We start from the raw sequence: 20715 nt of genomic DNA, 5'->3' as shown, positions 1-20715 counted from the left end.
CATTTGCTAAAACAAGAAACAAAAGTATTATTCAATACTTTCTTGCAGTGTACTCACATATCTATCAATGCTGACAATGGACAAAATTCATACATGCCTATGACATATATTAAAATACATATATATACATATATGCATAAATATTCAGTGCCATACATGCGGGAAGGAAAACACTATGTAAAACTAGTCATGGGTAAAAAAATTAAACGGAGACACAAACCAATAAGAAATGAAATAAATTGATTTATAAGATCTATATGTTAATAGGGAGTATCCTTCCCATCTTCAAGACTAGTTTGCAAAAAATAATAAAACGAATGAGAAAATGCTGACAAACACAAGCTTCCAATTTTTTTTTTTTAACATCTTTATTGGAGTATAATTGCTTTACAATGGTGTGTTAGTTTCTGCTTGATAACAAAGTGAATCAGTTATACATATACATATGTCCCCATATCTCTTCCCTCTTGCGTCTCCCTCCCTCCCACCCTCCCTATCCCACCCCTCTAGGTGGTCACAAAGCACCAAGCTGATCTCCCTGTGCTATGCGGCTGCTTCCCACTAGCTATCTATTTTACATTTGGTAGTGTATATATTTTAAAACAAATATCCAAAGCAAATATTTGATTGCTGTACTGAGATTAAAATATTTTAAAATGTATTCTTTAAAGAAATTTTCATCAGAATTTATATATTGCATCAGTAAAATGAAAATGGAAACTTTTTCATGTGAAAATAATCACAAAAGTTAGTATTTGTATATATCTACATGAAAGATACTGATGAATCAACCAGAGTAAGTATATTTCCATTAGATCACTGACAAAGACAGAATGTATCTCAAATAAACGAAAGTATGTAATTGGAGAAACTCAGAGAAACCATGTAAAATTACATGAAGAGTTATAAATAGGAAAAAAATTTTGGTGTTCAGTTCTGACAAGGTGCTTAAAAATGTATGCACATATTTTCTCATAATTAACGCAATACCCACGGACATGTTTTTGTTAGGTGACAGCACCTAGAAAGTTCTGTTTTAGCATCTAAATATTATGACACAAGTCAATGTGTGAGAGCACGTATTATTTTTCTCCAATTATAAGAACATTTTCAATGACATTTTGACTTACAAATGTCATTGAATTGATAACATTAAGAGAAAAGACCTGATTTAAACAACTCCTTCTAATATATTTCTGCACATCTTTTTAAAACTGAATGCAGTCAATAAACCTCCTTGTGTTGAAAATCATTCTCATACACTATTGAGATGAACACAAAAGCAACTGAAATGAAAGCAGGTCAAAGTGAGGTGACTTGTAGATAGAAATGTCAGAATAAAAAGTTCAAAAATCAAAGCTGACCATAATACTAGTACAAACAAGAGGAGCTGTAACGAACGCGCTTGTAGTGATTTAGCATTGTGAAAAATGCTGTGGGACCATCTCATCAAACACAATGCTACTTAATTATCAGAACAGTAAGAGATTTTTCCCCAAGACACTGTATTAAATCTGCTTCTACCAAATAAAGCTTGTCATATCTTCTCTAGTTCTTGTAATGTTCTCCTAATCTCTTTCATAAGTTTTACCCTTGAATGTTCGCCCTTTCTCTCCTGGCTTCAACATCCCTGACACACAACAGCTAATTAAAATAAACACAGGTAAATCAAGGTAGACTTTTTTCAAAAGGAGGGGAGCTGATCAAACGAAGGCCTGCACTTGAGAATCAAACTAACAGACATCGTGAGGTCTGAAACACTGAAATTAAAATAACCCCCTTGAAGTATATCAATCTGTCCTTCCAAAATGACTTCTTTTAATGCAGTGTGCTGCTTTGTACTCCCTTGAAGGTTATATTAATGAACTCAACTACAGGCTTTTGTATTAATTAGTAAAGTTTTAAAAATAAGCCTTTCCTAAATTGCCATAGTAGTTATTAATGTAAGAGTTATACTACTGGTGTTTACATAATTAGGGAAAAAGTAGATTCAGTTATTATATTTTGTTCTTTATCTTCTCATTGCCTTGTCTAAAGGTGACTATCATTTTTTCACTAAAGTTATTGGTGTCATACATGTGTCCTATACTCAGATAGTTATATGATGAAATCTCATTGTGATTTTCAGTATCAGAATCAGTCAAGTGTTGACATAATAGCATATTTAGTCAGGGTGAGATTGACAGAACAAAAACATGTAAATGGAACCTTAATTCATGAATATGACATAGATTACTTCCTTATATTCATAAACCTAACATGATATTTAGACATACATATTGAGTTGTGCATACTGTAATTTTTTTGTACATCTATAGCTGAGCTCAAATAAGTTCAGTACACAGACAACAACTCATGTCTATCACTCTTCATTTTTTCAAGAAATATTTGTTGAGGGCCTAATTTGTGGGCAGGTAATGCTAGGCTCTGGAATTAAACAGTGGAACATGAAAAGCAACCCCTCACTGTACTAGATTCCTGGGATTGTGGTACAAATTACCACATAGTAAGTGGCTTAAAACAAGAGAAATATATTCTCTCACAGTTTTGGAGGCCAGAAACCCAAAAGAAGGTGTGGGCAGGGCTGCACCAGGTCTGGGGGCTCTAGGAGAGGATCTTCCCTCGCCTCTTTCAGCTTCTAGGGCTGCCGGTGTTCCTCAGCTTCCATGGCTCATGGTCCCATCCCTCCAACCCCTGTCGCCTTCTCCCTGCATCTCCCTCTTCTGTGTTCCCTTCTGTCCATCAACTCTCCCCTGTGTGTCTCTTATAAGGACACTTGTCACTGGGTTTAGGGCCCAGCAGGATCATCCAGAATGATGTTCACATCGAAAGATCCTGAAATTAATTACATCTGCAAAGACCCTTTTTCCAACTAAGGTAACGTTCACAGGTTTGATGGATTAGTATGTGGACATATCTTTAGGGGGGCACCATTTGACCTACTACTAAGTTTAAACACTTACTGATTAATGACAAATAAACTACCTAAACAGGTAGTTAATATACCAACTATGTTCCATCAAAAAGACGGAAAAAAGATATTTTTTCTTAGGAAACACTTGGGAAAGCTACTTAACCCAAGATGGGAGATGAGAAAATGTTTCCCACGGGGAGCGTGAAGAAAAGTAGAAATTACCCAAGCAAGACTGAAGATGAAATATATGCAAATTCCTAGAGGAAAAAAAACCATGATATTCTCAGAAACGTAAAAATGTTCAAAGTGGTTGGAGTTTAGGGAATTGGCAGTGAGCAGTCCGGTTCCTTAAGAATTGAATATGGTAAAGGCGTATTGAAGAATTTGAATTTTAAAGGCATCAATGACTAGATTTACGGATCACAGTGGCCTGTTGGGTTAAGCCTTCTGGACCCACCGCGCTGGCTGCCCTCAGGGTGGATCAGGGAGAGGCCCAGGCTGGAGGTGGGGGACCAAGTGAAGGGTCCCCTACAGAAATCCAGTGAAGTGTTTATGCCCAGCCACGGTGGAGACAATGAGGATAGAGAGATTCGGATGAATTCCAGAGAGATATTTTCCGAAGAATTGCTAGTGCTTAGCAATTAATTGAATTTGAGAGTCGGGATAATGAAGGTCCCAATTATAATGAGTACCCAGATGGATAATGGTGAACTTCATTTAGACAAGAGACACAGGAGGAGAATGGGTGTAGGGAGTAGAAGGAAAGAGGAATTTCGTTTCAGACACTGAAAGTTTAAAATACCTGTTTCTAGATTTCAGATTGATGTGTGGACAATATGCTCAAAGGGAAATTTGGATTATACGTCATGATGTGGGTGCTGTCACCTCAAACAGGATAACGGGGCAAGCTGCCCTCCCTCCCAGGGCAAGTCCCCAACAAGAAGTAATTGTAGAGAGAGACCCTGAGGAATAGAATATTTTCAGGAAAAGGACAGAAGCAGGAGTCTGTTAAGGGCTCTGGTGGATGTGTTTGTGTACGGGTGATGGTTGGGATGGGCAGCGGGGAGAGAGCTGAAACAGGCATTTGCACGGTGAAGCGACATTACTCGTGAAGAATCACTGTGTTTTTCTGTTCAGCCTTCTTTTTCGTTTTCCGACGTTGCTTTTCCCAACCTATTCTCTGCTTCAAGTCTCCCAACCCACCACCTCTTCCCCTCAGATGAAGATGATTGTTTCAAGTAAGAGAGAGTGTTTGGTTAAATTCTCTCAAGTAATAGGACTGGTGAGAAGTACTTTTGGAATTAACTACCGAGAGGCTTCTGGTGACACCGGTGAAGGCAGTTAGCGTACGATAGAGGAGCTGGACACAGCCTGAGGTGTGTAGAAGCAGGAGAAAGTCAGAAATCGGAGGCATCGAGTTTGATTATTAAGAGAAGGAGAGGGCTTCCCTGGTGGCGCAGTGGTTAAGAATCCTCCTGCCAATGCAGGGGACACGGGTTCGAGCCCTGGTCCGGGAAGATCCCACATGCTGCAGAGCAACTAAGCCCGTGCGCCACAACTACTGAGCCTATGCTCTAGAGCCCGTGAGCCACAAATACTGAGGCCGCATGTCACAACTACTGAAGCCCGCGTGCTGCAACTACTGAAGCCCACGTGCCTAGAGCCCGTGCTCCGCAACAAGAGAAGCCACCGCAATGAGAAGCCCGCACACCACAACGAAGAGTAGCCCCTGCTCACTGCAACTAGAGAAAGCCCGTGCGCAGCAAGGAAGACCCAACGCAGCCAAAAATAAATACATAAATACGTAAAAGAGAAGGAGAAAGATAGGGCAGTTGCTCTAGGGTTGTGTGGCCCTGAGGGATATTTCCTTTGCTTTATTTTAGAAACCTGAGCAGTACTGATGTGAAGGATGGATCAAAGAGGAAAAGGCTGAAAACAAATGAATGAGAAGAAAAAAGTCAATATGTGAAATTGCTAGAAAAAAAGGTGTGATCCACAATCTGGATATAAGTTCCACATTTATCCTAAAGCTGGGACATGTTGCATGATGGTGACAGGAGGCATGTAGACAACTGGGAAATAATGCAGGTACTTTTTCTGATTTTATGGCAAGAAGTCTTATTTCTCTCAATATGAACATTCTATGCTTTCAGTGAAGAAGGAGGCCAGGCTGTCTGCTGAGCATAAGAGAGGTGGAGGCCTGGGGGATCTAGGAGAGAAGAGGGTGGGGTGAAAAAGCAGCTTTGGAAAACAGGAAAGAGAGCTAAACAGGAAGGCAGAGAGTGATTCTTTCCTGGTAGTTTTGGCTTCATTGTGTCAGTTTGTACTTTTAACTGACAAAAGATCATTTCCCTTGGGGTGACACAACTAAGCAATATTTACTTTCTGATTACATAGTTTGGAAGAAGGTGGCAGCTGCCAGTATTACAAACAAAACAATAGCAACAAAGAACAAACAGCAGAAGCCTTGGGCTAAAAAAAATGTTTCTCACATCTCACATATTTCAAAACTTGGAAATGCAATTAGGCTCAACAGAATCTTTTTTTATGATGCAAAAGACTCAAGTTTTTTGTTTTTTGTTTTTTTAAAGTGTTTCAAGGCTTCCATCCATTCATAGGGCTGAGAATTGATCAAATCAATCCCTGCATGAAATGCTTCTTTAAGGAAAACTTCAAAGGGAAAAGGGGAGGTGAGAAGGCTCTGAGCAGGAAAAAGGGGGGGGGGGCGTAAGGTGAGAGATTGGCTTATATTTCTACCCTTTCTTGAATAAGATCCCCTTGGCGTCCCCAGTGTTTATCTTTCCATCCATATTTCATATATTAGAACTCAAGATCTTCACCTAGAAATGCTGAGGATCTTGCAGAGCATGTAATTTCCTTCAGCTCGTGGAAGAAAAGTTGAAAGTTTCTAAGAAAGTGAAGGGGAGACCCAGTCCTGTTACATAGTTGTTAATCTGACACCCTTTGTTAAACTAAACTAAAAAATGATAAAATTCCCTCCACTGTGGAATTAGAGCATTTTTATTTCCCCTCACCTCCCAGTTTTATCCAGCTGTCAATTCCTGTGTTTCCGGGCAGTTCCTTCCCTGAAGCCCTGGAAGAGGGGTTAAGGGGACACTTCATTCCGCAAGTGACTATTCTGCTCTAGTCTGCAGCAGCCTACTCTTGGTTTTTCCAATTCTACATTACTGTTGGAAGCAACCAGAAAATAACCTTTAAATTCCAGTTACGTAAAATAATAAAATATTCAACCTCGAAGACCTTTTTAGATAATCCTCTTTGGAAGCTTAGGCTGATTTAATGATACATTTTATAAAATATTTTTTATCCCTTGAGGGCAGAGTACTTACCGAGAAATCAACACCATGTGGAGACAAAGGCACGGAAAACCTGGGGGCAAGGTCATCACAAGAGCACTGGTGTCAATGGATATGGTAGGAAGAACTAAGTTCCCTGTTGAAACCTAGTTTGCTCCTGACATGTAGGGCTGTATGAGACCTTGGTTCAAGTTAGGAAAACTTTCAAAGTAAGAGCTGTATTATTTCTGTATGGGCTACCGAGAGTAAAAACGTGAAAAAGAAATGAAAGTGAAAGAGAAAGAAGTTAAAGGTGCTTCAGATATTTTTTTTTAAATGCAAAAATATTTATAACCTCATGATGGGTCTACGAAAGAGATGGTGTAGGGAAGTACTTTTCCTTTTTATCCAACCTCATTTCTTTCGATTCTAACAGGTAATAGCTAACTCTTTAAAACAGCTTGCTATTTCAAAATGAGAAATGCACCCCAAGGTTCATAGCAGCATTATTTACAATGGCCAAGATATGGAAGCAACTTAAGTGTCCATTGACAGATGAGTGGATAAAGAAGATGTGGTACATATACACAATGGAATATTACTCAGCCATAAAAAAAGAATGAAATAATGCTATTTGCAGCAACATGGATGGAACTGGAGGGCATTATGCTAAGTGAAATAAGTAAGACAGAGAAAGACCAATACTGTATGATATCACTTATATGTGGAATCTAAAAAAATACCACAAACTAGTGATTATAACAAAAAAGAAGCAGACTCACTAGTGATTATAACAAAAAAGAAGCAGACTCACAGATATAGAAAACAAACTAGTGGTTACCAGTGGGGACAGGGAAGGCGGGAGGGGCAATACAGGGGTAGGGGAGTACAAGGTACAAACTATCATGTATAAAATAAGTTACAAGGATATATTGTACAATATGGGGAATATAACCAATATTTTATAACGACTGCAAGTGGAGTATAAACTTTAAAAATTGTGAATCACTATAATGTAGAGCTGTAATGTACATAATATTGTACATCAACTTCAATAAAAAAAAATATAAATTAAAAAAAAATAGCTTGCTATGTGCCATCCAGTTTTCCAAGCATTTTATGCACATTAACTTATTTAACCCTCACATCAACTCAATCAAGTGAGAAATGTTTTTATACCCATTTTAGAAACAGGAACTCTAAGACTCAGAGAAGAGAAATAACTTGCTCAAAGTCAAACAGGTAGCAAGTAATAGAACTGGAAGTAAAACTAGGCAGCCTGGCTCTAACGTCCGTGCCCTTAACTACTGTGCATGTCTCCTTTCACAGTTGAGTTAATATATAATTTCTTGTGTTGCTATGGTCTAGGATATTTCCAATGTAGTTGCATTATATGGGAAATTATACATAGTCCAACATTTTGTATTGGTAGAATAAACACTGTATGATCTTGACAAATTTTTAAGAAATCACTTTGCATTTACAATATAGGATAGTAATTTTACATATTTCATGTTTGCTGTGACTAGTTAAGAACAGCTTAACATGGTATCTTATACATGGTAAGAACTCAGTGTTACATAACTTTATTATTAATATAGTATCTTTTACTATTTTATTCTTATTGCTTTTATCATAATCATTTTATTACTTTTCTTATTCCTAAACTATTCTGAAATTCTCGGCAACTGAAGACTATTATCTCCTTATCCTTATAATAAATACCTCTACCCCATCCCACCATCCACCCTATTATAAACTTAATGCCTTGCTTTTTTCCTTTATTCTGTGTATCTGGTCATTATCTGCATTTATTTTGACAAGTACATTGTTGTCTGATTGTCAGGTGGCTGCATGGATTTTTGGCATCCTCATTCAATGTTACAGTCTTCAGTTGTTATTATAGGAATATACATGTATAATTTAAAATATAGATAGATAAGATATAGTTTCCCATTTTACGGAACATTTCACAAATTTTTAATTACCTCTACAAATTAGTAAAACAACTGCATAGGGAAATTCTCAGACCTCCCTGCCAAGAGGCTCTCAAACTATTAAAAGCACAGGCTCTGAATTTACCGCTTTTCTGCATCTCTCCTGCTTGTTTGCACCACCTTCGTCCTCCTCAGCGGCCAGTTCCTCACCCTCTCTCTGCACCAGCCTTCTTCTCGCTTCCACTGTCTCCTGTCAACCAGGACCCCACATTCAGCCCTTTAATGTCAACACCGATCCCACCAATAACTCTTATCTATTAGTCTTTCCATTTAATCTTTTACGATTTTGTTTAGTCCTCTACTACTCTGTGTAACTACCATCCTGAGAGTACAAGTAACTACCAAACCCAATGACCTTTTCAGAGTCCTCATTTGCCATAAACTATGTAGCTGTTAACACAGCTCATTATTTTCTCTTTTTATGGACCCAGAGGGCATGGACTCAAATTTTGTCTTTGTACCTTACTTAACCGTGAATTGGGGTTCTATAGAAGCACCTGTCTCAATGAATCACTGGAGGATTAAATCAGTACAGAAAACACTTAGGGCCTGACATAAATATCACACAAGAACATGTTTTCTCTACCTCTTCTAAACTCTAAATAATTAGAATATCTATTTCTTAAAAAATAATTTAATCGATCCCTATATTATAGGTGTCGTACATGCCTTTTCTTAACTAATAAATCCTAAGCTCATTGAAAACAGATTTCTCTCTTCATCACTTATTTGCCTCAGGTGCTACACAGTATTCTGCACATACCAAATAAACATCTATTTTATAAATAATGGACAGACAGATCGATAGTGGTATACTTTATAAGTTTTATTATATCTTTATTAGATGTACACAATATTAAGTTTATTTACTACCTTCAATGGATATTCTAAAAACTGAAAAAACGGTAGTAATACTATTTGCTAAGCTTCCCTCAATTGAGTATTTACTATGTACCAATTGGCATCTATTAATCCAATTTGTTCCCTCTGCTACCCTTTAGGAGGTTCTACCTGTGTCAACATATGAGGAACTGTGGTTCAAAGATGTAAAATGTCTTGCCCAAGAGGATATATTTTGGAAAGTGGTGAGACCAGCATATGAACTTGAAGTATGTGAATTTCCCTCAGCCTAATCCTAACCCTGTCTAATTTTCATAACAAGACAGGGCTCAACCCTGTAGGAATGAAGGCGTGCAGGAATTCAGATCATTCTCTTCCTTTTCTAAAAGCCCAGCACACACACAGAAAATGCCACTGTGTACTGCTTGTTTCTTTGTTTCATGACTATCAATGGTATCTCTCCAATTCACTAGTGAGGAAATTAAGAATGGGTACAACGCCATGTGCTTTTTCTGTATCCCCCTAACTCTACTGAAGGAAACAGTTACCCTAGAAAGAACTTCCTAGTTACTGAAGTAGTTAACAATCGTTTCCACTCAGCTTTTTAATTTTTGTCTTCAGAATTATCCAGTGCCTCTGACAACCAAGACTTAAACAACAAAAGTTTAAGTTCTCAGATTCTGACTTGTAATTAATGTAGGGAAAAAATGCCTATATGTAAGCCATGGACTTTATTTGTTATAGCAAGTGAGGGTGGTCACTACAAAGAAATATCACTGTGTTTTTCCTCTTTTATTAAAAGTCTCAAGTTTAGAAGAATGTTCAATACAATATACCCAAAAAAATCAGTTTTTTTCCAATAAATGATTATATGTAAAATAAAATTAACTTGTCCTTAAATACTGGACCAAAAAATTATGGGGAAAAAAAAGCCCTTTTACTTTCTAGACCCTATTTATTTGTTTCTTCAACAGTCCTCTCTGCCAGATTTAACATCACATGGCAAGTCCTTTACCACATTCATTGCTCTGCTGTGCTGTCTTGACATTGCCTTGCAAAGAGAAACCATCTGTAAATATTTATTAAGCAAACACTAATTACCTTGCTAAAGGCAATGATTGCTTATAAACGCTTATACTATGTATAACAATGATCTATATTCATTAACCCTTATTATATGCTGTTCAAGATACTAAGCATTTAATCCTCACCATAAATAACAACACAAGAATGGTATCATCAGCTCCATCTGACGTAGAGAAAACTGACCTGAGGAAGACCCATGACTCGCTAAGTGTCCAAAAGTGCTAAGTGCTGGAACCAGCCTAATTACTAAAAGAGAACGAGACAATATGGAAATTCTGCTATCTCTCCTCAAATTAAGTTCAAGTGGCTTCTCTTGCTGGGGAGACATACCACATTTAAGGAAAAAGAAAAAAAAAAAAAAAAACTCACTCAAACCTGAGTGGGAGTCCTGACAATTTGGTCCTTTTATTACAATAAGTCCCCTACATACAAACAAGTTCCGCTCCGAGAGTGCATTCGTAAAGTCCAATTTGTTCGTAGGTACAACAAAGTTAGCCTAGGCACCCAACTAATACAATCGGCTATACAGTACTGTACTGTAATAGGTTTATAATACTTTTCACACAAATAATACTTAAAAAAACAAGCAAAAAATAAAATATTTTTAATCTTACAGTACAGTACCTTGAAAAGTACAGTAGTCCAGTACAACAGCTGGCATACTGGGGCTGGTATCGAGAGAACAGGCAAGAAATAAAGATACTGTACTACTGCCCTCTATACAGTCCTGTACAGTAAAGTACACAAAATCACAACCACTTGTACAGGATGCACGCACGTGACAGTGTACGCCAGACACGTGAGCTAACTCACGTGATTGGACACGCAAGTGCACGTTCGTATCTTTGAAAGTTTGAAACTTGAAGGTTCGTATGCAGGGAACTTACTGTATAATAAAAAAGATCAAAATGACTGATAATAAAATCTCCTGACTGTGGCTTTCTAGACTTCAAGTACTGAAGTAACATTCCATTGAGGGTTTGAGAACTTTAAGTAAATTCGAAATGAACCTGCTCTGCTCTCACTGATGCACACCGTTCCCTCTAACAGAGAGATGGTAACCACCACCACGGCCTCTGGCAGCCACAACTTCCTTGATAATATTACTGGGTAACAATAAATTGCACTATTTACAATCTGTGCAACTCTCACAGGCTAAATCCTTACTGTGATTTTCACACTTCTAGAGACACATGCACTTGTCCTTCATCTCTCTCCATACTTTCCTAGAATTCAATTAATAACATTTAAATGATGCTTCAAACTCAGCTGATGAACAGTTGTTTTGCAGAGTCAGAGCAATGGAAAAAGCAAGAAGTTACAAAAGTACAAAAAAAAATTGTAGAAAGTGAAACAGTTGGGTGGATTTATTTTTTCTTCATAAGTGAGACCACGTGTGTGGACGCATGTACGTGTATATGTGTGTTGCTAAATAAGTATGTGAAATGAATACATTTAATTGGAGAATACTGCCAATCTGGCCCATATTTTTTCCCACTAAACTGGAAGCAGAAAAGTAGAAGAAAACATTGATGTGATTTACCTTAAACCCTAGGTATATCTTTATTGCTTCACCCTCTTTCTGGCCACCATGTTGGAGTTTGGTAGTAACAGACATTAACATATTAGTTAGGGATGGTGGGTTTCCTCATTTCTTGACATTTCTGGATGCCCTGCCCCTTCTTTTCAACTTTAAATAAAACCAGTATAGATATTTTTGTGCCTGTCTAAATACATATTCTCAGTGGCACGAATGTGTCTTATTTATTCTTTTTGGTTGTCTATTCAAGCATCACCACTACATTTTGAGCTAATTCAAGAATAGTTAGCTCTGTGGGGTGATGGACAGAGGTCCTAAGAGAGCAAGTACCTCATTTATGAGAGTCTGTCTTCACCTTTGTTATGGTCTCCAGAACCTCCTATTTCTTTGCACATATGCACCTTTGACTCTATAACAGCACTTTTGTAAACACATATGTAAAAATGAAGGAAGGAGAAGAATAACGTGGTCACGTCTGGTGGTCTTAAGAATCTCAAATATCGCCTCATCATAAGCAAGCCAAGCAAATGAGAATGAGAGGCTGCTGGACCAAACACCTCCTGACCTGAGGATACAGGCCACTTACACCAAGAGTTATTTGAACTCTTTTCCCCTCTTTCAGATTATCCTGGGTGCACCTTAGCTGGCTTTCATTTGTATAAAGTGTTCCAAGGAGAGATGCCATTGCAAACTTCCTTACAGGTTGTCATGGCGACTCCTGACAAAACTTCCACACACAAAACTCAATTATCTTCTCTACACACTAAAACAACAAAACTTTCTCACCCTTCTGCCTATATATTCCACCCTTGATTTGGTTTCTCTTATAGAAAAATAAAATGTATAGGAGGTTAATTGTTTCAGCACAGCTTGTTCAGAAATGAACAGAGAGAAAAAAAAAAAACTATATCATTTTTTAACAGACTGTGACCATAAGATTCTGTTCCATGCCGTCTCCCACGGGGCAAGGTGGTGAACTAATCATGTCCAGACCCACTAGGTCACAGCCAATAATTAAGGCACTTGGTATGGGGGTCTGTGTGTTGCAATCCTGGAGTGCATCAGGATGGATTTTCCATAAATTCAAGAAAAGGTCCTCCAGCACCCTAATTTATAATCTATATCTTAGCTAATTAAGAAGAGTATGGCTCAAACCAACGCATCACTTCACACCTAGTGTGTTGACAATGTACCACCACCCTGAGTGCAGGAGGAGTGAAAACCTTTTTTTTTTTTTTCTTCTTGTTTTTAGCTCTTCCAATATCTAAGATGTTTGCTGGAGAAGAAACACAGACACTCTTGCAGCTTTATGGTCAGGGTGACAAAGAAAAGCATGACAAGGTTTGCATACACTCGGCTCCAAATATCCGACATCTTCACATCACGAGATAAGTTTAAAATGCACAGAAAACAGTTCTTGCCAAAAAGATGAATCCCCCCTCTCACAAGTGTGGTGTTGATTAATGTTGGAAAAGTTGGACAAAGATGCTGAGAAGTCTCAGGAAAGTTTTGTTTTGTTTTGTTTTAAATAATGGAGGTTAAGCCCCACATCTGTCAAGTATAGTTTACTTGTGGATCTGATTAAAACCAAAATATTACATCACAATATTTTCCACAGCCAAGATGTGATCTCAGGACTTACCATGCAAGCTTGATTAGCCCTGTTTTATAAATAGAAATTCTGAAGTACAACGAAATAAGAAGGTTCTACAATTTAAAAGTGACTTGAGTGTCTAGTGTTGTTTTTTGGTTTATTTCATGCGGTAAAAAATCCAAGCCAAACATAAGCTTCTAAAATCATTCTGAACAATTCTGAAAACATGTGATTTAAAGTTCTGGGATTTCGATCCTTGTTTTTATTTCAAAAATTGCAAAACCCTCTTCATATTCTGAATATTCTTGAATTATTCTTGCACTCCTATTGAGAACTGAGTTGCATCTCAACTTAGTTGCTAAACTACTTTACAGCTGCTTTAAAAAAATAATCTCTTTAATGTATTTAAGAAAAGATTGTGTTTTGGGGTCCTTTTTATTTACCTGTACTTGCATAAATGATTACAAAGAGAGGTATAATAATGCTGGATGCAGTAGTTTTGCTCTAAAATATTGCTTTGCTCTATCATCCTAAGGCACAGCTTAATTAAGATCTAAATATGTAACTTCAATTCAATTGCAGCTGAAACCAGAGAAGAACAGCAATTCAAAATCCGAAAGAATGAAATTAGGAATTACTATACAATAACTATACAGTAATCATTTCAGCTAAATGTCAAATTCATTATCAATAGATTATTTTTAATACATGTATATATTTCTAAAACACATAAAGGAGATACCTAAATTATCCCAATAACAACAAAAAAGCAACAAATATAACTCAACTGAAAATAACATGACAATTATGATTGATAATTTAATAACATCTAAACAGGAACTCTGAATATTTTATAAAATCATAATTTTTATAAATTTTTCATAGAAATATTAAAATTCTTAAGAGTTTAATATTTATTTCTGCAACTTGATTCCAATTGTGCAGAGTCCAAACCATAAAATTAGCCTCTTAATTATTCCATTATTATAACTATTTTTTTGCTCCTCATTGGTTGTTTTAGGGGGGAAAAACAAGCCTTTTAGGTGAACAATTTAGGGGTTTTTATTTCATATTTTTCCTGCATCATAGATGGGGAAAATACTTTAATATCATGGGAATTATTACACATATTACTTTTAGTGGGAAAGTACTATAAATACAAATGATTAACTTGTAATAGTATAGAAGACCTGAGAAAATATGTCTGAAATACTAAACATCATGACAATTAATACACACAGTGTCTATCCATGTTTTCTCTTATACCTCCCTTTAATTTATCTCAGAATATACTAAAACCGTTTATACTGAGTAGTAGACACACAAACTATTAGTGATGTGCTCTGATAAGATACAAGTGAAGAGGATTTTTAAACTATTAGCCATTCCATTATGTTGAATTTCCATGAAGTATTTTCCTGCAAGCCACTGTACATTAAACTGTTTAAAACAGTGAAGGTTTCCCACTCCTGGGACCACACTTAGAACCAGGACTGCCCTGTCCCACAGAACGGCTGCAAAACCAGACTCTTCTTCTGGCACGTGATTGGTTTTGACTCCTTCAGGGCTGACCACTGCCAACGATAAGCACGTTATCCCTTCCCATAGCATTTTACAACTTGGTGATAATAGATAGTAAAAGATGGTTTTTGAAGGACAGTTAGCAATTAACCATGAAAATGTATTTTTAAAAGAAAGTACTAAATTTAAATAACACATTACCCAATAGTCAAGTTATATGCTTCAATTGAAAACTTATGTATTTAGCTGATTTACTAACTTTGAAATGTAGATACATTAGCAAAATACTACATCACAATATTAAGCATGCTTAATTCCTCATTGCAAGTCACTTTTTACTTGGTCAAGTGCATATATATATATACATATATATACACACACACACCCACATATATAATGCAGATATATATATATGACTTAACTCTTACTATCCAATACCTGTATAATGATGTCAACATATCCTAATTTTCTTTCCAATTAGATTTAATAATAGAATAAAACCAATGAAATCTTATCTTTTCCTGTTTTACAATGAATTCTATCTTTCAGTAAGTGATTTCTACCTTTTCAACTTTATTTTGTATCTGTAAGAAAGTATTAGTTTTAAAATCATTATTTAGGCTAAAAAATACTGAAGTATGCAACTAACATTCATTTTACAGCACATACTGCCTTTTGTTTATTCTTGGTTTTAAAACTGCTGCCTAGGACTCTCAAGCTGGAATGCCACAAGATCCCCGTCAATCTCAGTTATTTACTCTACAAGGTATGAAACTTTGAGAAACAGCCCCTTCTCTTGCTGCTCCATTCCTTTCACACCTACCAATTTTTCACCTGATATTAAATATCATTTGCACCACAAAAGAACCAGAAACAAGAAAACTGTTTTAGAGATTATAATAACAAGCCAGAGAGTTGGTTTGCCATGCTTTATTTTTTTTATGCCATTGAACAAACAGATTTCTCACTAAGGGTCAAAATCAATAGAGCTGGTGGGGAAGTTGTAAATATCTCATTAATAAGATTAATTAGTGTTTTATGTTAGCTATCCCAGCAAATAATTCAGATGGCAACTGTTAATTGAATTAGCAAAATTCAAGGAAAAATCATTTTGTTTTTGTCATTTTATCAATATTGGAATGGAAATCTTAATAATAGCAATTTTGATAATTAACTACTAATGTTAACAAAATCTCACTTTCTCTTAAGGGTTGGAGAAATAAATGATCTATATAGGGAAAAAAAGTTTCACATCCAAAGTATCCACCTTCTTTTTTTTATTGGAATGACAGAATATACTTCAAATCAAAGTTATACCCCTATTAGAAAGGATGACAGAAGTCAACAACGAAATGAAAGCATGTCAGTGCTTTCCCTCAGAATTCCAATCCACCAAAGCCCATAAGCAACTAGTTATCTTTAAAGTTTAGAGACTGGTAAGGACTACTTGTCATAATGAAAAAGCAGACTATTTCCATGTATTTTACAACTAACCACTCACTGTGCAAAAAGAAATTCCACTTTATTAAGTATAAGAACGAATATTTAATTGCCATAAATAAATATTCCTGTTGTCCACAACTGGGCTACCTAAACGCCTTCTGTGTGCGGAAGGTACATAGTGTACATGGGTGATGACCCTTGAAATTAAGAACATTAATATTCCGAGGTGATGCACAGGACCAGCTGAAGAAGTGTTACATCCATACCATGAGGAAGGCTTCACTCTGTTGTTAAAAGTTTAATCGCAGAAGCTAGTTTATTAGTAAATAAAGAATTCAACAATATTGAATCTCATCAACATTTTGTGAAGGATATTTTGCTTTATCGTTAAGAATGATAGTTATTTTGATCCATGTTAAGATATGATGAGCGATGCACGCACTAAAGGACTGCATATTAAGTAATGTGTGTGTGTGTGTGTGTGTGTGTGTGTGTGTGTGTGTGTATCCACTACATGGTGTTTTGGACATGAAGGTAAGCGTTTAGCAACAAACTTACTGCCAGACTGCGAAACTGAACGACCTCCTTAGTAACTGCCTGAAGACCTCCCCACCGCACCTTAGCAACAGCGGAGGAGAAAGAGACTTTACGTTTCCACAGGGCAAAAAGCTGTTGCTAAGCAAAAATTACAACCAAAAATATAGAAAACTATAACTTGGTTTTTGAGAACCCCTTCACAAGTTTCACGATTTAACTGACCCAATTAATTCACTTTAATATAGACACGCAAACTCCGTGAGAAGCAAACACAATTCCCTTAGACTGAACTTGTACCAAGCCCTCTCCCACATCCCACAAATAAGCACAGGTAGTTACCTTTCATGCACCTCAAACCAAAAATCAACCTAAAGATCAACGGTGAGAGGTTCTGTCTTCCTCTTGGCCTCTCATCCTTCTTTTCTAGTTTATTTGGCATTTCTCCCATGTCACTGATCGCGACCTTAAAACGGCTACTTGCTTAAACCCCAAAGTGCCTAGAGTCCTGTAACATCAGCTCTGCAAAGACCTGGGAGCGAACCCAAGGCTGCAGCACACCTGCTAGCCGTGGCCGCGGCTGCAACCTCACCAGCCTCCTGGGATCTTTCCCAGGTAAGCGCGGCACTTACCTGCTGCTCTCCGGGTTCCGTCGATTTCACCAGGTGCTTATCCTTGTAGAGAGACCAGAGACCGATATTGGGCAGGAAAATTACAGCCACCATGAATAACAAAGTCATCTGCAGAAATCTCTTCTGTTTCCTCTTCATCGCAAATGATCACAGAGAAGAAAAGTTAAAGGAGATGGTTCCCTGACCGCCTCTTGTGTTTAAAGCCAAAGTCCTTTCCTCTCCCCTGAGAAGCACCAGAAACTGAGGAGAAGCTAAAAACTTTTGCTGTATGCTCAGCACCAAGGTGCACGATTCAGAGGGAATTGGGCGTCTGCAGAAGCAACGCAGAGTTACTTTCCCCCCAGAAAACTATGACGAAGGCATCATCTATTGGCTCAGAAGTAAATGACTTGACTGGGGAAATCATTCAGCCTATCGACCTCCCATTAAAAGAGCAACGGAGTAAATATCGTTTCAGAGACTAATCATAAGTTATGAAAAGGTCAATAGCATGCCGGATACTGAAGAAAACGGGACTTTGGAGGGCTGGGCTGGGGAGGGGCGGGTGAGCAGGAGATCTGCGTGGGAAGCGGCTCAGCCCCAGCAAGTGGCAGGAAGAAACGGGTCCGCTCTGGACACTGAACATCACCTTTTCCGTCTTCCCTGGACGTCTCCTCCTGCGCTCCCCCTGGGATAACCCACCTGAACTCAAGTTCAAGTCCCTCCGCGGCCAGCGCGCTGGCGGGCTCCCGGGGGTCCGGGCGGGGAAGTGGGGTCCGGGGCAGAAGTGCTGTTTGGATCGAGGTCCACGAACTCCCGGGCGGTCACGCACGGTGCCGACCACCCTCGTCCCCGGGCAGCGGCTCGGCGCCCCGGGGGCCCGGGGGCAGGAGGCTCCGGAGGTCCGTGGAGTCCGGCCGGGAGGCGGCGGCGCCGCGCCGTCTGTGCTCGCCCGGCGCCCGGGCTGCTGTCCTCCGCCAAGTGCGCGCCCTGCCCATCAATCGCTCCCTCTCCTCGGCGACGCTCTCACGCCCCGGCGCTCCCGTTACCATCCTCTCCCGGCGCCGGAACGTGCCCCGAGGAGCATCGCCGCACCTGGAGGGCGATGCTCGCACGCTCCCCGCGCCGGGCAGGGAGGGTGGCGCCCGAGCTGAGCGGGCTCGCGGGGCGCGCGCGCCGAGGGCGAGGAGCCAGGGGCGCGCGCTGCTCCCGCCGCCGTAGCCTGGTCGCCTGCCTGCGCGGGGACGAGGCTGTGCCGGCCACGTGCGGGAGCCCGGGCCGGGTGGGGAGGGCGCTCCCCCGCTGCCAGCTCCTATATAAGCCCGCCGTGACGCCGGGCAGCGGAGGGCGGCGACGCCGCCGCGGGACCGGGACTCCAGCCTCTCGCCTACGCGACCTCCTGCTTCCGCCGGGGCCGTTCGCGCGACCTCGGACCCGCGGGGAGGCCGGCGTCCCCGCTCGCCTCACCCCGAAGGCGCCAGGCCCGAGACGCAGGGGGACAGGGTGCCGGCTGCTCGCGGCGTTTCCGCCGGCTCCTCTGGGGTGCCGGCGGGCCCGGAGGCGAACCGAGCCCGGCGGGCCCGCCCGGGGGCCCCCCGGCCGCCCGGCCAGGTGCGCGTTGGACCAGGAGGAGGACTGCGACCGCGACGCGAGGCCGGGCGGGGGCTCGGGCTCTCTCGAGCAGCGGCTTACGGAGCGACACCGTGGAGCCCGGGCGGCTTACCTGGGTCTGCACGCGCCCGGGCCGGGGGAGCTCGGCGGTGCCACCCCGCCCGCGCCACCGCACGCCGCGCTGCTGTTCGCCGCGGGGCTGCCTGTCCCTGTGACCTCGCACACCCCTGCCACCGTCCGCGGGCCGAGTCGGGGTCGAGCTCCGTCTCGGGCAGGAGGGCCTCCTCCCTCTCCCCAGCATCGGGATGGACCACCGCCCCGGACCGCACACGCACGAACCTGTGGCCGCGTCTCCAAGGGACCTGCGGGCCGGGCACGGAGCAGGGGGACTCCCGGGCTCCTACCCCAGGAGGAAGGGGGACCTGGAGGAGACGACAGACACGCACGCAGCGCGCGCTCTGTCAGCCTGTGCGGAACCGAAAGGAAACGCCACGCTCATCTCTTTGTTACAACTAGATGTGATGCCCACATGCTTAGGGGGGATGAGAAGGTGGGTCCAGAACGGTATTTTCTCCCTCTCTCCTTTCCTGCGTCTCCTCTCCATCCCTCTCTCCTTTCTTGCATCTCCTCCCCTCCCTCTCCCTCCCACTTTTCTCTCCTGTCTCACTTGATAAAGACGTAGATGTATGTGAGTGTAAAGTTATGCTTTCAGCTCCTCACATTATAATTTTAAAGAGTATCTGAACAGTACCTATTGACTGACTGCATGAATAAAGCTTTGTGCTGCAAATTTGTTTCCGTGAATTACTTGCATTTCAAAAGAGTAAACACATTTAATAAATGTCTGAATATGTCATTTACTTAAAGACCAGTTACATTTTCATTTTACACAAGTGCCACTTTGGAATCTGGAGAGCAAGGGATTTAATTCTTCACCACCACCACCGCCACCACACACACACACACACACACACACACACACTCCCTTTTATACCCTGTATTTTCTAACCTCCTTTTTTCTCTTTTAGCAAGTGCAATTCTGAAGCATGGAACTATGAATTCTGGGAAGCAACATAGCAGGGAGAGGTTTGCTGGGATGATGGGTCCTGAAGGAAAAGACTTTGGAGGACTATTTAAGTATACTGGATATTTTCTGTCTTGTAGATAGAATTACTAACAGTTAAAAAGTAAAAGAACTCAAAAATGCCCTTGGACTTAGAAAATCAAAATCCCTCACATTTTAAATAATATCAGTTTCTTTACACCAAAACAAAACAAGCATACAAACAAAAAAACAAGTCCTGATCACAAACAAACAGAGATATCATTCTGGTTGCTAAATCCAGGATTCTGACTTGAATTGCGCTTCATTATTATTACACTAGTGAACAGTCCTGCAAACAGTACCCACTCCCAGAACATGGTTAGTTACAGTGAATGGGTGTAACTGTTACTTCCCACATGAAGTACAGGCAGAACACATGGCAGAGACTGGAAGCAGAAAATTATTATGTTCACCCCTGCTTTTACAGCGTAGCTCTAAACAATCATTCCCCCACCCCCCCATTTTATTTCTTTAGTTAGTTAGTTATTACCTCTTTCACAATTCCACATGTAAATTTCTAACAGATGACAAGGCTTCTAACTAAAATTGATATTTTAGGTTTCACAAACAAAAAAAAATCCTCTAAGTGACCACTAATTCCTTTGTTCAGCTAATCCAGATTA

The 20715-nt window shown here is 40.1% G+C and overlaps 1 protein-coding gene across 1 annotated transcript in view; it reads right to left on the bottom strand.

The window, feature by feature from the left end:
- Positions 1 to 18028, bottom strand: part of GALNTL6 (polypeptide N-acetylgalactosaminyltransferase like 6) — a 1175458-nt gene extending 1157430 nt beyond the window's left edge. The window contains exon 1 of the mRNA XM_007192672.2: positions 17398 to 18028. Coding sequence (XP_007192734.1) covers positions 17398 to 17535 — 138 coding nt within the window. The 5' untranslated portion in view covers positions 17536 to 18028. The remainder of the gene's footprint in view (positions 1 to 17397) is intronic.
- Between the last annotated feature and the right edge of the window lie 2687 nt (positions 18029 to 20715).

Source organism: Balaenoptera acutorostrata, chromosome 6 (genome assembly GCF_949987535.1).
Source record: "Balaenoptera acutorostrata chromosome 6, mBalAcu1.1, whole genome shotgun sequence".
In the NCBI taxonomy this organism is placed as follows: domain Eukaryota; kingdom Metazoa; phylum Chordata; class Mammalia; order Artiodactyla; family Balaenopteridae; genus Balaenoptera; species Balaenoptera acutorostrata.
The sequence above is the reverse complement of the archived record's forward strand: the minus strand, read 5'-3'. Positions and strand labels throughout refer to the sequence as shown.